Source organism: Diadema setosum, chromosome 20 (assembly GCF_964275005.1).
Source record: "Diadema setosum chromosome 20, eeDiaSeto1, whole genome shotgun sequence".
NCBI classification, from domain to species: domain Eukaryota; kingdom Metazoa; phylum Echinodermata; class Echinoidea; order Diadematoida; family Diadematidae; genus Diadema; species Diadema setosum.
The window spans coordinates 491,103-515,400 of NC_092704.1; the positions used below are offsets into that span (position 1 = coordinate 491,103).

Below are 24,298 nucleotides of genomic sequence, written 5' to 3' on the forward strand. Positions count from 1 at the left end.
CTCTGAAGACCCAGGACTCAGGACGTCTCTGTTTTGATCGCCCAATCCCATCATCTTGTCATCATCCAACTCCGAATCCGAGCATTCGTGGTGAGTTCTAACGTTAGACAGTTATGCAATACCTAGAAATCTACTACTTAGGGCCTACTAGATGTACGGTTCTTTTAGGCCAAGGGCCTAGGACCTACATGTATTTATCAATGAGTTTCCTAGTAATCCTACTCCATGTCAGTCCAGGAAATCTGCTCATGAAGGGGGCTCCTGCTCATTGATAAACTCTCCCCCTCATGATGAGCACCCCTGCCCTTTGACCAAAAGATTGGTCTGTATCTGGTCATCGAGGATATGTTCCACGGAGACTGCGTTTGGCTTCAAGTTCAAGCCAGGATCCCCTTCTCCGGAGGAGAGTGATAACGTCCAAAAGATAAAAGACTCCTTCGGACAGACGGATCTTTCTGTCTATCCTGCCCTGGACTCTGGAGACGGAGTGCAAGTGCTCATACATGAGGTCCTCATCTAAGGCCTCGGCGGCCCAGGGATAGGGTACTCCATGTATGAGGGCCGAGGCGAGGCCTCCTCTCTACTTCTCATCCATCTCACATCTCACAATCCTGTTGCATATTTGTACTGTCATTTTCTTGTTACACACACGTGTCCACTCTCCATAATGAAAAGAAGAAAAATTGCTGTCTCTTCATTTTGACAAAATCAAGTTTTAATCACGCGATGTGCAACAACCCTCCGAAGCATGGGCGCCACCGGGGTCGCTCAATGCAGGGCTGATATGACTTGAAATTTTTTGTGCTTTTAAATTATAGCAGGGCTGCCAACACTGGAAACTAGATAACTAGTTGAGAGTGAGACTCCCGCGCTCCCATAGGCCAATGCTACACTTGTATAATTTAGGAGTCAAAATGAGTGAGATCAATAGAAATGCATGCAAATGAAATAAAGTTTTAGTGTGAGAAAGGACCAAAATGCGTGAGTCTCACGCTCAATGCGTGAGAGTTGGCAGCCCTGTCATAGTCTCAGTCTCACCTCTCCATGCACAAATCAGCCCCATGAAACTGAAGTCAGACATCATTTTACAAATATTTTTAAAGACAAAAATACCTATTAGATCCTACAATCGGAACTAACCTGATCTTCAGCAGGTGTGAGTTTCTTGAACTTTGTCTTCCTCTTAGAGGGAGACAAAGTTGAAGAAACTCACACCTGTGAACCTTCACCCCTCTGAATAAAATATGATCTTTCTTTCATAACCTGATCTTGTGCGTAATTATAGACTAAACCTCTAACATCTATTCCAAATTAGAATTAAAATATATATTATAGATCACACTGATGGAGTAGGTGAGTACTCGAATTTGTCAGCAAACTACAATTCATGTAATAACTTATAGGTATTATAGGTTCACTTTCTTTGTGAATTCCGCTGTCCAACAGCCTTTGGTCGCCCCTTGTGCAAGCTTCTGTGGCATCCAGTGCAGACAGGACGCAAGCCATACAAGCAGTGGGATTTTCAGAGCGAGGGTGCACACGCATGGGAGGAGATTTCTGTGCATAGCGTTTGCTTGCATGGCTTGCATGCAGTCTGTGCTGAATGCCTGCAGGACTTGATAATACATGTATATTAAGAATTAGGTAGTAGAATCATACAATGTATGTATACAGCTGTTCAGTTTGTAACTAATACGTAATTACATTGCATTTTACTTTTTATTTTTTGTAATTGAGACAAAACCACTCCCCTAAGAGAAAAACTGACATTTCTCATTCTGTTCAGTCATTGAGAAGTCTTTGTCCTCTTTGCCCTTTTACAGATCACATAGATGCATGAAAGAAATGAGAAGAGTGGGATTAATGTAGCCGCAGAACAAATCAACGTCTTTACTACATGATGCTGACTACAGCCACAAGAACAAAGACTAACTAGTTGCTATGGCAACTGCAAGCCAAATTGAAGAAATACGAACAACTTTGCAGCGTGGCCTTGAGAATCTTGCTCTGTCAGGGAACTTGAAGCCTCTACCCCTTCGACAGCAAGTTGAAAGGCCTACGCTGCGCACAAGAAATATTCCAGGAATTGACAATGATTCCATAGTTAGGAGCAGTAGAGTCAAACAGCAGAACAACAAAGTGACAGCAACTAACAAAGCACTCAGTAATGGCTCTTACAGCGACCCCGAAAGCCGACGACCGGAAAGCACAAGAGGAAGGAATGGTACCGTGTCATCACCTTTTGTCAGGACTCGTCATGGTAGTCTGAACAACAGTGTCAAATCATCCCCACTCCATGGCAAGCCACCTCTTGGTTCCAGGGGAAGAGCCAATGGAGTTGGGCGACCCTCCAGTGGACTCAAGAAGGCTCAATCACCAGGCTACAATCGCAGCTTGCCCTCATCTAATCAAAAGAGCAATGACTACAAGTACCCCAGTGTAGGCCAGGCAAGACACCTCCCCCAACCCCCTGCCACCCAGAGCCCTAGCAAGAAGCGAGACGATGACTCCACACCCACCAGGACCAGAAGCCAGTTGAGTAGAAAGAGCTGGGGTAGTGAGAGGAAGGACAGCTTGTCTGAAGATGGAGAGGAGTGGTGTGATATGGATGAGACTGAGGAAGACAGCTTTGATCCTCTCATGAGGTTTGTACACTGCAGAATGGAAACATACCGTGACCTTTGCTTCTGAAAACAAAAAGTAAAAGGGACATTTTAGATCAAAGAAAATGTTTTAAAAATCTACTCTCTTGGACAAAAAGTTGAAAAAAATGAAAAGCTCAAGAAATTTCATTGTCTCTTTAAGAGTGCCTGCTTGCCTGCATATGTCCTTAAAGAAGGAAAGGAAACATCAGAACAAACAATCAAGGATGTGTGATTCAAAACAGCCCTCTAAATAGAATAAAGGATAGTGGACATTTGTGATGATTCTTATTTTTTGGATGTACATAGGCAATCCCATTAATGATATACATAGGCAATCCCATTAATGATATTACAGGACTAGCTAAGTGTGATTGTTGTGCATCTACATCTCTTCCACTTCTGTTGTTTCATATATGCATTGCTTCTCTTTCAATATTAGATAGAAAGAACATTTTCTTGCTCTACTGTATGAAATAATGAAATCAGGGCTTTGACACCAGAGAATATGCGCAGAAAACAAAAACGCAATTTTTTTTTTTTTAGTTCATTTGGATGTATGTCAGAATTGATATCTGTACATGTATATTTGTGATTCAATGTTCCTGGGAATATGAATCTTAGTTCTCAAGTTTGCTTGAATTTCATACAATGTACGTGTTGTACTTTTTGCTTCCAAACGTGTTTGACACTTAGTGAACGCATGCCTGGAGACGGAGCATCCTACGATGACTTTGAAGAGGATGACGGAATCGATGGTCTGGATGAAGACGGAATGGATGATGGTAAGAGATGCCTCATGTTGGTTGCTATGACAACAGCTGTATTACTGTTTAAGGGAGGAGAGTTTGCCTCACAAAGAGAAAGCATCTGACCTGAAGACTGCCATATGAATACAGCAGATAGATACAAATCCCAACCGAGACAGATACAGCTGTGCAGATGTTCGTGTATCAATACAACATGCCTACACTTTTCAGGAATCTTATGTTGCCACCGTAAAACTCCACCTTTGCATGTTGCTCAGATTGGCCTAAAGTCTGCTGTATGTCTTCATTTTAATAAAATACTCTCTTTCTTTCTTGCAAAGATTTGTGAAATCATGATTTTCGAGATCCATCTTGAGCAGAGAAAGTGGGAAATAGAATAAATGTCATTTATACAAACTATATCAACTATTACTTTATTATATTCCCTCTGAGTAATTCAGTGTTTTCTTTAAAGTGGATGGCTAGTAACTGATCAGTGGGAATCAGTGGGAATGCTGGGGGATGATTGTTCCAATTCTTGTGGGATTCATTTAAGAGTACATTATATATCTATTGTTGTGTGAAAATTATTTGCGTCAGAATGGTCTCATATTCAAGTACAATTGTAATGTGCAGTTTAATGCCCCGTCACTGTACAGGCATGCTAACCTGGAAACATTAAACTGCACATTACTTGAATATGAGACCATTCTGAAGCAAATAATTTTCACACAACAATAGATATATAATGAATTCTTAAATGAATCCCACAGGGATTGGAACAATCATCCCCCAGCATTCCCACTGATTCCCAGTGATCAGTTACTAGCCATCCCCTTTAATTGTTCCAGTTAGTACTAATTATGATACTCTGCTGAATTTGTGTGTAGAAATATGTTGTTATGTAGATTCAGTTACCATTGCTGATTTGACACCTTCAACTGTTTCTTGTCTTTACGTGGGAGAACCTGAGCACTGTTTCGTGAAAGTTGTCGGCCCTCACAAGTTACATTATCAGCTTCTGACAATCACCATGTAGTAACAGTCAGTGACCAGAGCTTCTCAGCTAATTGAAACCAAGGATTTTGCTGAAATTGTCAGACTGACAACTTGTCAGGACTGACAACTTTCATGAAACAATTCCTTGAGGTGCTTTTCTTTTGTGTGTCATTTTGGCTGAATTTCAACGGGTTTTATGACAAATTTTGAACATTTACACTCACGGGTCACTTTACCAAGTTACCTCATTGTTGATATCTTGTAATTTGCTGTTCCATCAAACAGACGATTCAGACGCATACTCTACATACAGTATGTCATCCCTCAAAGGGAGCAGCAAAAGTGGCAGCCATTCCCTGACCATTGAGGATATGTTGAAGAAGACCAATGGGATGGAGTCGTCCATTCTGGGGTCAAAAAGCAGCAGTTCCCGTGTCCTTGAGGTTCTAACATCAGGTACAGATGAGGCCCAGCCACCCTTGTCTGGTAGTCTCTTCAGCAATGTTCCACCAACCATCAACTTTGTTGCAGAAGGCCAGAAAGGTAAATTGATTTTAAAATTGTCGTAACATTTCAATTTTAACTGATTACCATCGATTATTCAGTGTTTTACTAGACAGGCTTCTTACCAGACAGGCTTAATCCACTAGACCGCTGAGCTTCAGCCCTACAGCCAGTGCTGGTTCTAATCTCTGTACATGCAGTAGGTATTGAGTATTGATAAGATATTCAAACTAATGAATTCTTTCATCAAGTTGTTTTTATTGCAACTGATTGACAAATTGCCCTACATTGACATAGATGTGACACCTGTACAGTTGGATATCATTGGTGTGAATCCAGCCTGAGTACAGGGTGGTCCACAAGGGGCTTCAGCATGTCACAGCAACATGCTCAAATTCTTGTGTAACATCCTCAAAAATTTGCAACAAGCTCAAAATAAATGTATTCAAACATGTGCAAAACATTTAAAGAAACATCAAACTACCTGGTACAGTACTCAAATATTTGTGTGCAAACGATGAGAGAGAACATTGAATGTAAGCAGCACAAAGAGAGATAAGCTGCAAAATATTACTTACTATGTGTTCGTGATTTGCGCTCTGCGTGCATACAATTTCTGCAATTTATTCTCAGATTCTGAGCTAGCAACATGCTCAAATTTCAAGTTGTTGACCACCCTGGAGTAAGTATGCCCATAAGTTTCTATCATGACTACTACTAAATCACTGAATAATCAATGCCTATTTACATCAATGTAGGGCAGTTTGTCAATCATTTGCATTGAAAACAACTTGACAAAAGAATTAATTCATTTGAACATTTTGATGTTTGCAGCATACGCCTTCACTTGTCTCTACCACAAAATCCTGTAAGTCCTTAGTATTCATCAATGACAGATATTTAATGCTACTAGGGTTACAGCAGACATGACCAGCAGTTCTTATTGTTACTGTCATTATCTTTTTACCATTTCTCTTCCCATTTTTCACATGGCCTCTCTTTGTCATGATGTTACAGTGATGCCATTGCCATGGGAACTAAGGAAGCTGCTGAAGTGGAGAATGAGTCCTATCACACCTCATGTTGTCAAGAACTGCATCGCTCGGTCAGGATTCAGGGCAACCAAGAGTAAGTCTCGTGTGATTACATTTAGTAGATGAAGTGACTGCATCAGAAAAAAAGGGAAAAAACTCTAATCAGCAGGTGAAATAACTGTATCAGCAAACAAACTCATGGATATCAAGTAGGATGGACAGGTGAAATGCATTATTATACAAATGATGCACATGATAGAGTGCATTAGTGTAGGCGTAGCGCACTCGAGGGTATTTACAATTGTGAAACATGCACTCGGCTTCGCCTCGTGCATGTTGCACTACATTGTAAATACCCGAGAGTGAGCTGCGTCTCCACTAATGCCACGAAATAATCCTGTGCATCATTTGTTTTATAAAATGGGTCGAAAACTAACAGCATTTTCACGTACCTTTGTGGGTCAATAGTCCAGTCAGCTACATGTAGCACTCGCTCGAGGGAGTCGAGTCAAGCACGTCGCACTCGGAAATCCCGCACATGACTGTGTACGTATAAGAGTACTGTATACGTACGCCACATATGCTATGCACACAAGAAAGGCCGGCCGGCATACCCAGCCCGAACTAGAAGTTGTTTAAAGGTATTGACAACGCGTATAGTAGCACACGACGCACTTGTAACAACTGATTGAGTGCGCACTGGTACTGCAGTGCAATGGTACTAAAGTAATCAAAGCCCACGTGACTCATTTCAGCGCTTCCCATTGGCTATGTTCTTGAACCCATTTTATAAATCATTGCAACAATTTTTGTCACTTTCTTGAGCACTTTCGAAGCATCCATTCCATCTTCAGATCAGTTTCTACGAATTTATGTTTTTATGCTCATTGTAGAATTCAGAAAAGGGTATTTGTACTATTTATCTATGGCCATATATCTATCTTCTTTGTTGTTTCAGTCATATGAATATTTCTCCAGGGGTAGGCTTTCAATTGTTTCATTCCTTTTTTTATAGGTTTTGCATTGTTTGAAAGTTTGCATGGTGATGTAAATGAAGAAGAGAGGTTTCTGTAACACCATGTACACATGTCGCTTCCTTTCTTCTCACTCATCTGTGTAGGATCTTCTTTCTCCATACAACAGTCCTTTCGAGGATGACGTACATATATTATGGTGTTAGCACAGACCTCTTATCCCTGTATAGGTTTGTTGTAGAGTGAACTTTGCTTGAAATTGTGGATAATGACCATGTTTGTACTTTGTATCTGTTTGTCATACACAATGCATCTTCCTAGGAATTATTTTTCTTCAAGTCATACTGTACCTGTTCTCTCTCCTTTACTAGAGGGAAATGAGTGGCTGGGTTACTGGGGCAAACACATGAAGGCAGCTGGCTTCAAGGCTATCAGAGAGTACCAGAAGGTCAATCACGTCCCGGGTTCCTTCCAGATTGGCCGGAAGGACCGACTGTGGCGAAACCTTTACCGCATGCAGCTCCACCATGGCAAGAAAGAGTACAATTTCTTCCCCCAGACGTTTGTCTTGCCCTTTGACCTCAAACTTCTGAAGAGGGCGTGGGAGGATGGCAACAGCAAACAAAAGTGGATCCTGAAACCGGTGAGTCAACCCTGGGCTCTGTGGGATTTCACTGTGGGAGCAATGAAGTACTTCCAGAAATTCTATTGTGTGGCAGTGTCACTAACATCCTGTTTGGCTGAAAACCCAAATTGGTATAACCTGCAACAGTTTCATAGACTTTTGACTCAGTGCACGCACATGCTAACAGTCAGGGATATCAATGTTATCCCTCGAAAAGACAGAGTTGAACTCCTCCTTAAGGGTTGTAGAGTGGTGGAGACTACTACTTTAAGTATCAATGTGGCTTGACTGTTACATGTGACTGTAACTGATTTCTGTTTAGATAATATGACCTGATTCAGAGTTACGTGAAGGAGACAATTGATTTGTTGCTGTGTCCTTTGCCAGTGTTGTGAAAGAAAAAACAAATGCATAATGAAACCATCACCCTAGTGTAGCCCCATCTTTACATATCTGTGTGCAGATTTTGTGTAGGTCAGACAAGTGCCGAGGATACACCAACAAGAAATGATAGTGCTGTGTATTCTCACACAGGTCCTACCATCAGTTACAAGGAAGATGTTCTGAGATAAACTGTCATACAAGGTACAAGCAGAAATGTGTTTACTATTTGGGAAATATCAGGAATTAACCTTTGTGTATGTCATAAGAATTTAAGCACTCCATCAGACATGTAACTTTGGGGGCTGAGTATTATTCATTGAAGCTGAGATGATGAAGAACAGCATGTTGAGGGCCTGCTTTAATGACTTTGGAAAGAGTAATGTGGGAGGACAATTTCTGTACATGGAGAGAAATTATAGAACAGAATTTGATATTGATCTATAACACTACAGCCTGCTTCAGCCCGAGGGATTGGTATCCGGGTCATTCACAAATGGAGCCAGATCCCTCGTAGGAGAGCTGTGATCGTCCAGCGATATCTCTCCAAGCCGTACCTCATCAACGGCAGCAAGTTTGATCTACGCATCTATGTCTACGTCAGCAGCTTTGACCCCCTGAGAATCTATGTCTTCACCAACGGTCTTGCCAGATTTGCAACAATGAAGTGAGTCAAATCATGACTACATCTCACTGAAAATTAGTCAGTCATGCCGTCTGTTTACATCAGTCATTTTCAAATCTTGCTGAATAAGAATCAAAATCTCACTGATAATTCTTCACATAAGCATTGGTTTTTGACTTCTTAGTAACAATATACTTTTGAGCACAGCAATCTTTTTAAAATACCTGTGCAGCAGATCTAGTCAAACCATTTCAATCAGGGATCAGATTTTTTTTTTTTCATTCTTTATGGAAAGAGCAAATGTAAGTTCAAACCCTTTTTGAGGGGCAAAACAAATCTCGCAGCCCTATTGCCCTTAGTGCTTCCTTCATGCAGTTGTCATCATCCACAGTGACCTCATTCATTTGAAAGGCAAATACTTCCTTTGTTTCCATGTCTTATCTCGGAGCATGACATACATAAACTAGAAAAGCACTCTGAGAGTGCACACCTCCGCCAAGCGGCTACTTTTTCCCCAATGATTTTGCTCTTTCATGGAAATCGGTGATTCCCACCCATACCTATGCATGCTGAAAATCGCCTGATTTCCCAATATAGAAGCCTTTGTTACGTCATAAACCTTCAGCTGCACGGCCCACCTCGCCCTAGCAGAAACTAGAGCACGCTCTTTAGTGCGCGTGTGAAAACCTAAAGAATGCGCTGCTTGAACTCCCAAGTTCATTGACCCTACCTGCTAGAATATAAAAAATCCTTCATAAAATCCACAAAAATTCATGGATCACTACCAAATTTTAATCATCTGTTCCGTGTGTCATTCTCAGTCTTTCTTGTAAGTTTCATCCAAATTCGTGCACATTTTTTTGAGTTATTTTGCAGATGGACAAACCAACAAACCAAGGGTAACGAAAACATAACCTCCTCCCGTGGCAGAGGTAACTAGTCAAACACTGACTCTTTCTTTCTCATTCCACTCCCTGGCAGGTATTCATCGTCCATGAAGAGCCTGTCAAACAAGTTCATGCACCTGACTAACTACAGCATCAACAAGAAGAATGCAGACTTTACTCCTAATGATGACAGCATGGCCTGTGAGGGCCACAAGTGGTCAGTTTACTGTCCAGCTGGCTTAAAGCACTTATGACTTGACCAACATGTTAATTTATCACATTCTTGAAATTATTGTATCTGCTAGGAGTTCACCTTGAGTTGTATCATGTCCGCAAAGAGACCTTAGTAAATCCAAGTATATGCAAAATGTGTACCATATCTACAATTAAATACCCCTTCCTGTCTGATGGAATGGTAAACAAAAGTATGATGGTGTATTTTCAGAACATTTTGTCCTTCATTACATTTATATGCATTTAATACGATTTGAAATCAGTGAGGGATATTTTCTTTTATGATTTTAAGTATACTCTGATGACTGGACCATCACTAATTCTCAACTATGACACCTTTTCCATCAGCAAATAAACCCAAGGTAGCATCCAACGCGTTGTGCTTTAATTGTAAATGTGACTGTAGTTAGAATAATTCAATACAACATCTCTCATCGTGTGGTAAAGGTGACCTGCCTTTGAACATAAATTCTCTGACGTGTTTCTGTGTGACAAAGCCATGTACACCAAGAAATTAAGACAGTTATCATTTCTAAATAGCATGTTTTTGCTACATGTAATACTCTCAAATGATACTAGTTACAATAATGGTGCAAAAAGTGTCTCTTCACCGTGCTTTGTACAGGATAATCTAAGCTAATATTAACGGGTTGTTCATTTGCAGGAGTCTGAAGGCCCTGTGGGGCTTCATGCAGCGAGATGGCATTGACACACATGCTGTGTGGGAGGCCATCAAAGATGTCGTCGTCAAAACCATTGTGTGGTAAGTCAAAGCTGTAGATGTAGGCACTCGTAGCCCTCACATCATTTATTAAATTGCACAACTATGTGACTGCAGTAAAACATTGTTTGCTTATAAAAACTTTAAGATCAGAATATTTGGTACAGTTGGGGGTGCACTATTTGATTGATTGATGTAGTTGTACATTAGGTCACACTTTGCATGGTCATATCACATGTATCATGCACTGCAGTATTAAAAATTTACGATCTGTATTCTCTGAAAAGTATTGGTATCTGAAAAGTCTGAAACATTCCAAGAGATTCCAACATTTCATGGTACCATTATGTACTGTCTTATTTTCTCACTTATGTGACAGTATAGAGTAGAATGCTCTTCCATACATGTTACCTTCTCTCATGGGTTTAAAATGATCAAATAGACAAGACTCTACAATAGAAACAACAAAAAAATGTTGTAAGAAAGGCTTGTGTTCAAGTGTGAAGTAGTTTGGAAAGAATGTTTTTTGTCGGCCTTTGGTATTGTGCGATCTCCCAAATCTCATCTCAGGTTGGTCAAAACTTGAAATTTGAGCATGTTAAAAGCTCTGAATATGAAAATTTTATTTTAATTTTATAGAAATGTGCGTAGAGTGCACATTGTGAGCACATAGCACGCAATATTTTGTGACATATTTCTTGTGGTGCTTACACTCAATGTTCTGTCTCATTTTTTGCACACAAATTTTCTACATAGTTTGATATTGCTAGTTTTTCAGATGTTTTTCACATGTTTAAATACATTTCATTTTGAGCATGTTGCTTATTCTTGAGGATGTTGCATTACATCTTACTGGCTTTTGAGGATGTTGCACAAGAATTCAAGCATATTCCAGCAGCATGCTCAAACCCCTCATGGACCACTCTGTCATCTAGTCTACATATATTTTTATGACTTATTCCTACTTGTTTTGTTTCCAGCTCTGAGTCTGCAGTGAACAGCATGATCAAGGCAAACTGTAAAAGCCGCTACTCTGTCCATGAGCTCTTTGGTTTTGACATCATGCTCGATGAGAACCTCAAGCCATGGATCTTGGAGGTCAACATCTCACCCAGGTAATAGTCTTTCTATTTGCTTGCATTTGAGAGACTTACTCACAGCAATGTACAATATCATCAGTTTTGTTTAATTGCTTTTCTTTTTTTTCTTTGTACAAGAATACCTCAGTTGGTAGCGTGTCTGCCGTGCAGTCAAATGTCTTGGGTTTATTCTCACTGAGCCTAGCTGAGCAATGTAATATATATCTGTACTTTTATCATGCTGTCCCCTTTATCAAGAGGTCAAACACTCTGCCCCTTGGATTGGACATTGAGTGGAGGTCTCGAGTGTGAGGGAGTTACGAATTACATAGGGTAAAAGATCCCATTTCATTCATTCATCACAAAAAGCCTGGTGCTAACCTGGTGAAGTGGTCCACACACATACCCACACCGGAAAATGGGGGATTGACGACAACCCCTTATGGTTCACCACAAGTCACTAGCAGTAACTAGCGAATGGTATCAACCAAAAAGAAGATTGTTTTTTCCAAAGCATGACTTCACTTTGTTCAGATATGAGACTTATGAAAGAGTCCTTTATTCTTTGTGATGAAGACTGGTATTGGTGAGGTGTTTATAATTCTCCCTTTGATAGCCTGCCCTTAAAGACCTGGTAGTGTGGTGATACAATACAGTGTGAAAGCTTGACCAACTCAGATACTCTGGTATCCCATAGCTAGTTCTGTGCAGCTTCATCACTGATCTCTACGTAAACTAGTACTTGTACAGACACAGCCAAAAGAATCTTGATTGGAGTCAAACATTACTAAATGAGTGTACACTTGGATGCACGTACCTGCTGAAGGCAATTCTAATCTAGCAGGCCTGCAGGAGACATGGTTTTGAATGTACCACAGTGGGCAGCGAATGAAGATAATTAAACCGAGTCAACAACCTCTCCCCACTCTATTTGGGTCTTTAAAAGCCTGGTAATGACAGTTATTTCCTCTTTTCACTCTTCAGGATAAATATTAAATTCATTCCTCTTTATCATGTAGTGTGGAGAGATCCAATGTGCATGTAAGTAGATGGCAACCACTCAGCTTTAATTAGCCACTTGTAACCTTGCACACTCTTTCCCTGTAATCCATCTCACACATCTTCATGGCTTCCTCTTTATACATCCCTCTCACAGCCTTCATTCCAATGCTGAACTGGATGTGCAGGTCAAAGGTCAAATGATGAAGGATCTTCTTAACATCAGCAGCTTTATGATCCCAGACAAGAAGGACGTCTTCACCACTGTGTTGCCTCCCAATGGAACAAACAAGTATGTTATAATGGTGCTTATGTTGTACCTATTTGTCTTTTACACCTCGGAATCATGCAACAGATTTACGTTAAAGAACTTGATCCTCTGTTTGTAGTTTCATGGATGGTCCTCAATAAAATTTTATGTAGATTGAATTGAAACAACTCATGTACCAATCACAGCATATATAAGATTTATAGTCCGACACTATCACCTTGTCTTTGTGAAGTATCTGAAATGAACCAGAAGTATTTCCACGAGTTTAACAAAACACATTTGTGATGTAATTACAGCTAATAAACAGGTTTGTGTCTTCTCAATAGATTGGCATTTTGTCTCACTTTGGCCCATTTCTTTGTGAGTTATTAGTGGAGCTATCAGTAGAGACTACTTTGGTGGAACAATGATAATAGTAGGAAGAATTCATGTAGTGCCTCATTGCAAAACATTCCTAAGTGCTTTACAGATAATAATACCTATGATTCTTGTGCATTGGTTTTGAGAATGTGCATTATTGAGGAGACTTTCTATGCTGTACTCAAACTTCACACTCTTATTCTATGTGCAGTGCTCTGTAAAATGGAACATAACCCAAAGAACACCAAACTTGGTTGTGGATGATGCCATTCTTCCATCTCTATCAACAGACAGACCATTTCAGGGCATGATTCTCATGTTAGAAATATTCATGTTTTCTCTGTCTCCCTCTGTGTTTGTTCCTCTAGAGTGGACTACAGCAGTGTGATCATGAACAAGTCTCTCTACACAAACCACTTAGCCAAGGATGAGAGAGCCAAACATGCCTTCTACACACAGAAACACATTGATGAGGTAAATTTTTGATATCATTAGGAAGAGAACAGGTGATGTTGGGGATTGTCACGACCAGTGGAAGAGAGCTACTGTATGATGTAGCCAGCTGAATTATTACAAAATCACATTTATTGCAACTGGATTGTTTTAAATCACAACTGAATTATTACAACATTAACATCATATTCCGGAAATTAACGTTCGGGAAGAGAAACTACCTTTGACATGGCTGTAGGACCTCCTACAAGTCACCATACATTGTGACGAATCCACTTGTATCTTCTGCCATTGCTGTTCTCATGTCAAGCTAGATTTTGTCCTGTAATATATCTCATCTTATTGTCCCGGACTGTCATTTAAGATGGAAATGATCTCATACCATTTGAATAAGACTCTTTGCTTTGTGCACTGTACAAGATACATGTAAATCATGTGTGTATTTTGTTTGTAATTTTAGCGATGATACCAAATGAAATAACTATAACAGAGATAATAATGATAATCCAGACCCTTGTACCTATTTGCGAATGTTTCATATGTGTACATTGGTTGTATTCAATGTCACCATGTTCATTGGCTTTGTCATAATTATTTGCTCTAAACTTTCACTGCATTTCGTTTGTTGTTGATAAACTCACCACATCATATTCTGGTTCATTAAAGAAATATGACTGAACACCAACACTGCCATGCAACATCGGATTACAAATTTCTATGTCCCTTGACTCTTAACTCTCCAATGATACATAATTTGTCTCACTCGATTTACAAAAATCTCACTCTTTTTGCAAAAAAAAAAAAAAAAAGTATTAATGAGACAGTTAGAGCGCTGGCTGCCGTTTTTGTGTCATATTGAGAACATTAGTTATGAAGTATAATGTGCTATCAATGGGTGCGTTCGAGCGCTTTCCTAAAGCGTAGGGAACCTTACCGAACCGCTGCAACGCTCCTAAGGTGTACCATACCAAACTGAGCCAAGCCAAAAGTGGACCACTTCCCGATGTACTCCAAAATAATACCAAAAGCATACCGAAAGTTTGCATGTGAAGAACGTGTGTAACATGCACATACGTCATAATGCAAAGAGTTCATTCTCTTTGTTTGGGACATCTGTGAGTAGTTAACCACGCAAGGTGAAGACCCTCTTACTACAAAATGCGTAACCCCTCTAAAAATAACTCATGAGGTACGCTTTCTCCACAGAGCATTCAAACACTCCAAATCTGGCACAATACAGTTTGGTACGCTTTGGTTTGGTTTGCTTTGGTTTGCTTTAGAGCACTCAGATGCACCCAGTGGTGAAGAAGATAATTCATTTCAACACAAAGGGTCACTTCATTGTACTCATTCTGTTGTCTTTGTACCTCTATACTTGAAGATTTTAGATATGTTTTTCGTATTAAAACATGGTTATGCTTCTGAATGACCATTGTTTGCTTTGTCCCCCTTGATCTAACAGCAATGTAGGATGTCCATCCTGGACACACTGACCCCTGATGACATCAGACATCTTGTCCAGACAGAGGATGAGTTCAGTCGTCGAGGAGGCTTTGAACGTGTCTTCCCCTCCCCAACATCACAGAAGTATCATCGATTCTTTGACACGCCTCGCTACTACAACATCCTGCTAGATGAGTGGGTGAGAAAGTACAACAGACAGCAGGCTAAAGGTGAGATGACCCAATGGACTGATCATTAGCAAACTAAACATAGTGGCATCAGGGTCCTGTTTCATAAAACTTGTTTTCAGGAACAACTGCCACATTCCTATGACAAATTTGCTCTCAGCCATATGCAAGGATTTCAGTAGCTTGTAACAAATATCATAACTTGTTATTGATAAAAAGTTTTGGCTGGCATGCAAGCTCTTGTTAATCAATGATATCAAGTTTAAAGCAAAATGTCAAACTACTCTACTGACAAAAATGAGTTCCGGAAGGATTTCTCATAAAATGTCTGATATTTGAAGGAATTATTCTATTCACAAGTCCATTATGTACCATGTTTATTCTAATTGCAGGTGTGCATTTTGGCAATCAAAACTGCCAAATTTTGTGAAAAACAAAATTTTTTATGATATGAAATTGACAAGTAGGATAGTACCTGTAAGGCTAATCTATGTTTACAAGTGGAATGCTTCTGAATATCAGTATCATAGGATATAAATATATATATTTTTAAAATAACAATTTCATGAATCTGTGTACACTGACAAAACAAAGCAAAACATTACACCATATTACATGATAGGGTATTGGATTCTTACAATCAAGTTTGTTGATATTCCACTCTGTATTTTTCATTTACCTGTGAAGTAACCAAACCTGATTCAGAAAGTGATTTGACGAAGATTATTAAAGCCAGTCTGTAGCTGGAAGCAGATCTATAAACCCCATTTTTTGTTTGTATCTACAGGTCTGAGCCTCCTAGAAGACTTCTGTGCTGAAGGCATGCATCTCAGTGTCAACAAAGATGACACACACACAGTGAGTAGTGCTGTCAATTTGTCCTAGCTTTCCATAGGTTCATAGATAACCATGATACGGTGCAGATTGCAACACAGCAAGATCAGTTAAACTGCATCCTAGTCCATTTGTAAAAGGAATCCATTCTGGAGTGGTTGCAAGTATTTCGTTATATTTGGCTGAGTACTGTGAATGATACATTTATGTATAAGATGGCAAGTCTTCATGATACGCCAGAATTTACCTTCTGTTGATAAACTCCCTTCTTTGATTAATGTGCAGGAAAGGGACAATGCTTTTTTAGCATTGCCCAATATTACTCATGTTCATGTCTAGCTGTGATAAATTAGATATTATCCTTTTTCTTCAACCAACTCATCAAGTTAAATAAGAGTAATTAACGTCCGAGATTACTGCCATGTGAACTTGATTACTGCCTAGCACTGCAAACAAATCCACTCAGTGAAAGGAATGATTTAGGTGATGGGTTGTCGAAGATATATGGGTTATGCCATTCTGTGCAAGTTTTGTCTTCTATTGCATATTTTCAGAATTATAGAAAGGCATGAACTGTTTGTACAGAACGGTGATCCTCAGTGTGTGCTACCAGCAATGCTAATGCAGTATTTTTTTTTATGCCTCCGCCACGAAGTGGTGCCGGAGGCATTATGTTTTCGGGTTGTCCGTCCGTCCGTCCGTCCGTCCGTCCGTCCGTCCGTCCGTCCGTCCGTCCGTCCGTCCGTCCGTCCTTCCGTCCGTCCGTCCGTCCGTCCGTCCGTCCTTCTGTCCGTCCGTAATGAATTTTGTGGACAAGGTAACTATCAAAACCTGTTGAGGTATCCTAATGAAACTTGGCATGTATGTGTATTAGGGGGTGAAGTTGTGCCTATCAACTTTTGGGTGCACATGCTCAAGGTCAAAGGTCAAAAGGTCAAGGTCAAATACATAAAATTTCACTATTTCCACCATATCTATTGAATGCCTAAAGATATTTTCTTAAAACTTAGTGTATACATGTATTACCCAATTATGATTCTCTGGTGAAAGTTTGGGTCATGAGGTCAAAGGTCAAAAGGTCAGGGTCAAATACATAGAATTTCACTATTTCCACCATATCTATTGGAATGCCTGAAGATATTTTCTTGAAACTTAGTGTATACATGTATTACCCAATTAAGATTCTCTGGTGAAAGTTTGGGTCATGAGGTCAAAGGTCAAAGGTCAAAAGGTCAAGTAAGAATAGTAAAACTTCTTTTTTTTCTCCATACCTTGGAAAATTGTTCAAGGTATCTTCATGGAACATAAACTGGAAGTGATTATCTAGAGAATGTAGGGTTCATGGGGTCAAAGGTCAGGGGTCAAAGGTCAAGTGCAACACTTCAAAATTTTACTATTTCCTTCCTATCATGCAATGCCAGCAGGGTTATTATTTTTTTTTTTTTTACACTTGGTGTATGCATACATGTGTAACCTAATCGAAATTCTCTGGAAAGTTTTTTTTTTTCTTCTTTTTTTGCCTCAAAGGTCAAAAGGTCAAAGATCAAGTGAAAGTGCTGAACTAACTTTTTCCTCCATATCTCGGAAGTGGCTCAAGTTATCTTGAAACTTAGTACATATTATGCATGTTCTACCTGAAAGTGATTATCTTATGAATTTTAGGGTCAAGGGCCAGATGAAAATGGTAACAATTTACTATTCAATTCAGAAATTGCACTTTTTCTCCACACCTGTACCTTGAAAATTACTCAATGCCTAAATGTATGAATGGGTCAAAGTCGGGTTAAAGTCCTTAAATCCCTAGATACATGCTCTCCTATTCATCCAATTAAACCTAGGTCAAGGAATGTGAACATTCAACACATTTGTGACAAACTTGTCATTTCAATATTTTGCCAATTTTGTGAAAATGTAATCACACATTGTCCACATGTACTATCTAGACCTATTGGGAAAATCATGCATTATGGCGGAGGCATACCAGTCGCCAAAGCGACATTTCTAGTTTCACCTGTACTTTTCACTTTTCTATTCTCTTAAGTTTCAGTTAGTACATATTGTACATAAGTACCTATTGAATGATGTATTGGTAGCAAAAATTAACAATAGTAATTATCAGTACTCTTTTTTTTTATAGAATTACTATCAATCATTATTTACATGCAGCATATTGGCTTGCTCATTGATACAGTGGCTATTTAATTACATCAACATGAAAGTAAAAATTTGTCTCAAAGTGTTGACACCCCACATTTGCTGGATATCACCAGATTTGAATTTCACTGTCTTTACCTTCTGAACAGTTATGTGCAGTGATTGCTGCTTTGTAAAATCATTGAATTTTGGCTTTGCTTGAAATTGATTAATTTGGCATATTGTGATCCCAGCAATGAAAAGGCAAGGATTGACATTAACATATTTAATGATGACATGTCTCATTTTCTGCATGTTGTGGTGATCATATTTCATTTTTGTCCCCCCCCCCCAATTTTATTACTTTTGAATTAGCTCTCACAACACCAGATGAATATGTTGTGATAGTGTCCAAATTTCTCTGAATATTGTTGTGTTGATTATATCAACATGAAGAATTGTCTTTTTTTCTTGATGCCGAACCATGTGCAGCATTATCTCCCCAGTTTGTGTAGTATTCAAATGAACATTGACCAAAGTGACAATACTTTATATTGATTGAGTGCATGTAGAAATCTTGAAAGAAAATGATCTAGAGAGAGACTATGTGGGTTATAGGTGTTATCAAATTACAGTCATTTATCAACTTGTGTAGTGGTCTAAACTCCGGTATAGGTTTTCTAATTATGTATAGAAGATCTGAATAACACTTGTGGTTGCTAATGATGATTAGCTCAAGTGTGTTATGTGATGCTGACATAAAAGAGCATAGAGATTAGGCTTTGTTTAAGACTTACATGGTCACTTTTGGCTGTGTGATTGTTAGAAGAGCTTTCCATTCAATATTTCATGTTTAATGTCATTAAATTGCATCAGTGGAGTGCCCCTGTGTTTCTAAGACGCAGTGTTGTAAGTAGCCATTCATCAACATCTAACAAACAAAACTTTTTTAAATCTTTATCTCTCTCTCTTTCTCTTACTCTCTTGTGCCTCATTAATTCATTAATCCTTCATTAATACAATTCCTTTTTCCTAAACTGACACAGTAGTCAGGCATACTAGATGCAATTACATGCAATCCTGTGAACATATTAGACAAAATGCATCTGATTCAAAGAGCATGTTGGACGATCATTATCCTCGTTAAAACGGGGTCACCTGTACGTCCAGTCAAAAGATTAGCCTTAGATTTATTCCTTGTATGACTCGGAGCTGGATGTAACCAAAGAATTTTATCAACCCAAGGGCCCGAATTCACAAAGGTGGTACAATTGAAACCATGTTTTAAACCATGGACAATTTGTATGGAGCGCCAAGCGTCGCATGGCCTATTTCATTACGAAATCAGTCATTTTGTCAATGGAATGATCATTTTGTAACGGCATGACAACATTTCGTTAACAAAATGAACATTTCGTCAAGGAAATGGTAATTTCGTCGACGAAATGACTGATTTCATAACGAAATAGGCCATGCAAAACTTAGAGCTCCATACAAATTGTCCATGGTTTAAACCATGGTTTCAATTGTACCACCTTAGTGAATTCGAGCCGATGTGTTCATAGGAAAGTTTCGGAGTCAAGATGCCTGCCTATGTAACCATGTTTTTGCATGCATGTGGTATAATCTCTTAACGTGTTGTATACTGTATACGCTTTATATTTCGCGAATTTGAGAATTTTGAGGATGGATGAATTCGCAGTTGAGAATTACATTGATACAATGAGATAGAAGTATTTTCACTTTTGATCAGAATATTTCATAATTTCTATCTTGGACATGATATCCAATTCAGGACATCTGCATCTTGCGTGGCAGTAGCTTTGCAAATTCTTCATTTCACAAATTTCTGTCCACTTGCGAAATGCATTGCGTATACAGTAGCTTTTTAACCAAGTAATACCTATAACATCAGTTTGCTAGATGTGTGCTGAAAGTGCTAAAAGGCTTTTGATATTTGAAAGGACATTTATAGCACATCATCAGGTTTAGAAACATAATGTAGAACCACATCAGTTTTTAGTATCATTCATCGATTGTCTTTTCGTAGTGATGTTACAACAAATAGTTTCACTACTTGTCTGTATTGAATTGCATGAGAGTAGCCGCCATTATAGTGTAGCCTACAAGGCTCTCACAATTGTCACATGACACAATACTATCACATGTTTACCACTTGAGAGAAGGTCTGTAAGACCAGAGAAAGTCTGGTCTGAAGCTCAAGAATCTTTTTATACGGCATGTGGAAACCGAGCTGTATCTGCTTCAGTTTCTTATCTCAAGGTCTTACATCTTAAGCCAGAATAGACTGCTTTTATGGACCCCTGAAACAAGTTTATTATGTTACTTATACATCACTTGTAGCTTGAACTGAAACATTTATAGTGACAGATTTTATGATCTGTACTATCAGCATGAAATTCTGATCATATCTTTGAAGCAGTTTGCCACTAGACTTTTATGTTTCAAAACTGAAATCTTCTAAGTGTATGTGTGTGTGTGTGTGTGTGTGTCTAAAATCTATTTCTAGGACCATGTATTTGAAATGAATCAAAAACAAGTTATCAGATATATTTTATTTTGCCCTGAGATTACCAAAATATCTTTACATTGCCATTAGAAAAAAGAAAAGAAAATGTATTTCCTATGAAAGATAGACACATTTTATTGATGACTGCAGCAGTCTTATATTCCTACCCAGGTATACTCATGCTATCTTTTCATGCAGTGGCACACATAATGAGCCGCCACATTATAGCAGAGATCAGTATCTCTCACGTGGTGTGAGTAGCTACCATAGGCCTTGATGAAGAGTTCATTAATGAGGGCAGTTCTCCAAACATCATTACATCTATGCATCATCATGCTTACAATGGACCCTTTCCACAAGTAGGAAAAAAATGTATTTCCAGAATGTTTGTTTTTTGTTCTTCTTCTTCTGATGCGGATTCATTTATAACATCATACACATTTAAGTACAGTGACTCCCATTATTACGAACACGGTTAAAACAAAATTCTGGTTACAAGGAAGAAAAAATTCAGGCCGCACCATTGTCCGCTCTATGTATTTTTATTGTTTATTTGTTTGGTTATAACAAAGTTTTGATATAACGAAAGAAAACTCCCGGTCCCAAGGACTGCGTTATAATGGGTGTCCACTGTATATAAATATGTTAGTGAAGTTTCCCTTTATCCCTATTTTAATGACAGGGTTGTTTCTGTTTTGTTTTGGGAGTCATTTGCTTGTTTTTTATTCCTTGGACACACAAAATAAGAATTGTGTATCTGGTCTTGTTTTCAGTGGACCCCAATCTCCAGTGTGATTGGCGTGAGGGAACAGCGAACATCTAGCGCCCCTACCAGCAGCTTGCCAATGCCTGTTCACCCTTCACTGCAGAAGAGGTATGATAGTTTCTTTGTGTCTTTTATAGGACCCTACAGTCAGGCCCACAGCCAGGGCGACTACTAAGCCAAACCTTCCACCTGTCCTATGCAAACAAAATAAAGTTGGTGATAACCTTGCAGAATGTCCTTCCAAAGTATGTCAATAGCAAGCTTAACCCATTGAGGATGAGTCCCGAGTATACTCGGGCAGGTGTCTATGGCAAATGCGTGTTGTAGCAAAATCAGTCCGTCCTCAACGGGTTAAGATCTGCGATGTGAATGCTAAGAAACATACAGCAATATACAGCTGCCTTATAATAAACAGCTGCCTTGCACATGTGCAGAACACCATTTTTAGCCTGATAGTGTCATCTTTAGTGTGTGCCTTGCAAATCAAAAACTCACTAATAGAGAGAAGATGATATCATATCTCGGTGAAGACTGGTAGGATGAAGAAAATACTTTTATGCTATTTACATGCCTTGGGGAATTTGATAAGGGCAGTGTTTATATTTTTGATGGGAACAGACCCATTCCTGTGTCTGGCATAACAGTGAGCTTTATGAATCTTGGTATGAACAGGGTTCAGTTTGAATACTAGTCACATAGATGTGTGCTCAAGATATGATTCTGTAGTGTAATGTTTAATGATGAGAAATAAGCACAGAATGACCAGTGGCCATGATTGGTCTTGATTAGCATGCCAAGATTAGCTGATGAGTAGTGTACCATTGTATTGCACCAGGAAGTCCCTTGATCTGGGACTTGATTTGTTTCAAGGATTATGAACTTAAAGTGTTCATTGTTTGTTGTGCTACCAATTACTAACCAAAAGGAAGTGATCTCAATGGCACCATTTCATGGAGGACAGTTGTGTTTTGGTATGATGTCTTATCTCTGCCCTGCTTTATATCTTAATTGCTGACCGAAATCAACTTGCAATGGGCAGTATTTATAATCTTTCCCATGTTTGAAATAAGTCGCAATGCCTACTATCAGAATGCATTTGCAACAGCCTTATGAATCATGTTTTTTGAGTTGCTGGGTTCATCTTCTCTATCATGAATCAAAAGAGAGACCTTGTCATTGCTCAACTCCATTGCGCAGTTTGACCCAAGGAGTTCAGATGTGTCGTTGGCAGTGGTTGGCGTGGGTAGGTTCGAGCTATAAACGCATTTTAAAACATTTTTGTGCTTAAAATCTCCACATAAATGCGCTTCTGGCTCAAACACATTTGCGATCACACTTTTTTCAGACTTTTCAGATAGCCATTTCTAACTCCATAATCAAAACAGCTTTGCATATCACCTGCCCAAATCTCCCTGAAAGTCGTTTGGAAACCTTAATTCTATGCCAGAAATGAGTTGATAAATGCACCCTTAAAAGGTTTGGTATATTGTTAGAAGTTTAACCTATATACTCTGTTTTGTCACACCGTATCAAGCCAGACTTGAGACCATTCTCTTTGGAAGAAAGATTTATCTGCAGATATGACTTTCTTCAAAATGAAGCATGAACATTTTTTAGGGCTGAAATGCAGATACACCCTTCTGCCACCTTACAGTTATTGAAAATATGACTCAACACAGTTGTTGAGAGATACTCTGATTTGCTGTGGACTTACTAGTACTTGATGTCCATTCTTCATGAAGGAATGACCGATATCTAAGATATATGCACTGCCAGTTTATCAAACAATCTACCAAGTAATTTTTGGATGTACGTAAAGATCCATTTTTTTTTTTCCAAACAAAAGACAAGGAAACTGTTACAAAAATAGAAGAAAGCCTCAAATATTGTAGAATCCAAGTTCAATTATTCATAAGAGTTGGCAATGGGAAATAAAATTAAACCCCCAACAGATGCACAGAATATGATTTGTTTGTAATGTTGTTGTTTTTTTGTCTTTTTTTTTTTGTTCACAAGTACTCTTATTTCACAAAGCAAGACCTACATGTATGAGCTTGTCAACAAGAAATTAACGTGAAATTTTATTGGAATTATAGCGAGGTAAAACTTTTCTATGATGAGCCTTCATTTGTTTTCTATCCACCAATAGCTCTTCAGCTCATTCTCTGCCCAAGATTCGTCGCAAGCCCAGCAAAGTGCGCTCCCTCTCATCCTCCAGCAGCACCCAGTCCCTCCCTGGAGGACACCAGGTGCCCCGCCCACCTCATGCTCACCGTATGCCAGATGGTGGCAGCACCTCGCCCAGTTGATGTGGGACCCGCCTGCCCCCAATGCCCCTAGATAGGATCCCGCCCCAGCAGAAGAAACCCTCCATCACCAGCTGGACCCAGCACACCCCATCCCTCAGACGTCGCTATAGCAACCTGCTGAGCGGCACCAGGAAGAGGGTTGCCCTGCTCGATGGAAAACAGCGAAAACCTCCTCACCATCTTCGTAGATTACCAAACTATCCTAAGTAGTCAAAATGTGCTTTGGTGTTGTCGGTAACCATGATTGTGGAAATCAGTTCTTCCAGGTAATATACTCCACAATGAGACCAGAAATATGTGTGTATCAAAACTCACACTGTGCCTGTAATCAACACCTTATGGACTTTGTGAGGTCATATTTAAGTGCATACAGGTAAGAATGTCAAACAGACAAAGGATGACTTTTCTGTGTCCTAAATGTTACTAAATATACAATTTGGCTGTCTACCTGAGCTGCCTTGTGTTAGTTTTTCATGTTGATCGTGTCTAATTTGTTTGTCATATGTTACTATAGTATCTCATAGAGTAATGCAGAAAGGAGAATGTGATATATCATGC

The 24,298-nt window shown here is 39.2% G+C and overlaps 1 protein-coding gene across 1 annotated transcript; it reads left to right on the forward strand.

Moving 5' to 3' along the window:
• The first annotated feature begins 28 nt into the window (after positions 1–28).
• LOC140243352 (tubulin monoglutamylase TTLL4-like) lies at positions 29–24,298 on the forward strand. The gene is made up of 16 exons (XM_072323026.1): positions 29–90; positions 1,824–2,645; positions 3,339–3,427; positions 4,676–4,933; positions 5,912–6,022; positions 7,274–7,545; positions 8,364–8,575; positions 9,515–9,637; positions 10,319–10,417; positions 11,356–11,490; positions 12,611–12,745; positions 13,453–13,558; positions 15,000–15,210; positions 15,956–16,026; positions 21,439–21,539; positions 23,581–24,298. Exons 2-16 carry the CDS (start codon positions 1,942–1,944, stop codon positions 23,738–23,740), a joined length of 2,787 nt encoding a protein of 928 aa, XP_072179127.1. The 5' UTR covers positions 29–90; positions 1,824–1,941; the 3' UTR covers positions 23,741–24,298.

Excerpts from the sequence above, each read along its gene's own strand:
- LOC140243352 (XM_072323026.1), top strand. The coding sequence starts at position 1,942 with ATGGCAACTGCAAGCCAAATTGAAGAAATACGAACAACTTTGCAGCGT. Across the intron at positions 4,934-5,911 it reads TGTTGCAGAAGGCCAGAAAG|TGATGCCATTGCCATGGGAA; the intron begins GTAAATTGATTT and ends ATGATGTTACAG. Across the intron at positions 16,027-21,438 it reads ACAAAGATGACACACACACA|TGGACCCCAATCTCCAGTGT; the intron begins GTGAGTAGTGCT and ends TCTTGTTTTCAG.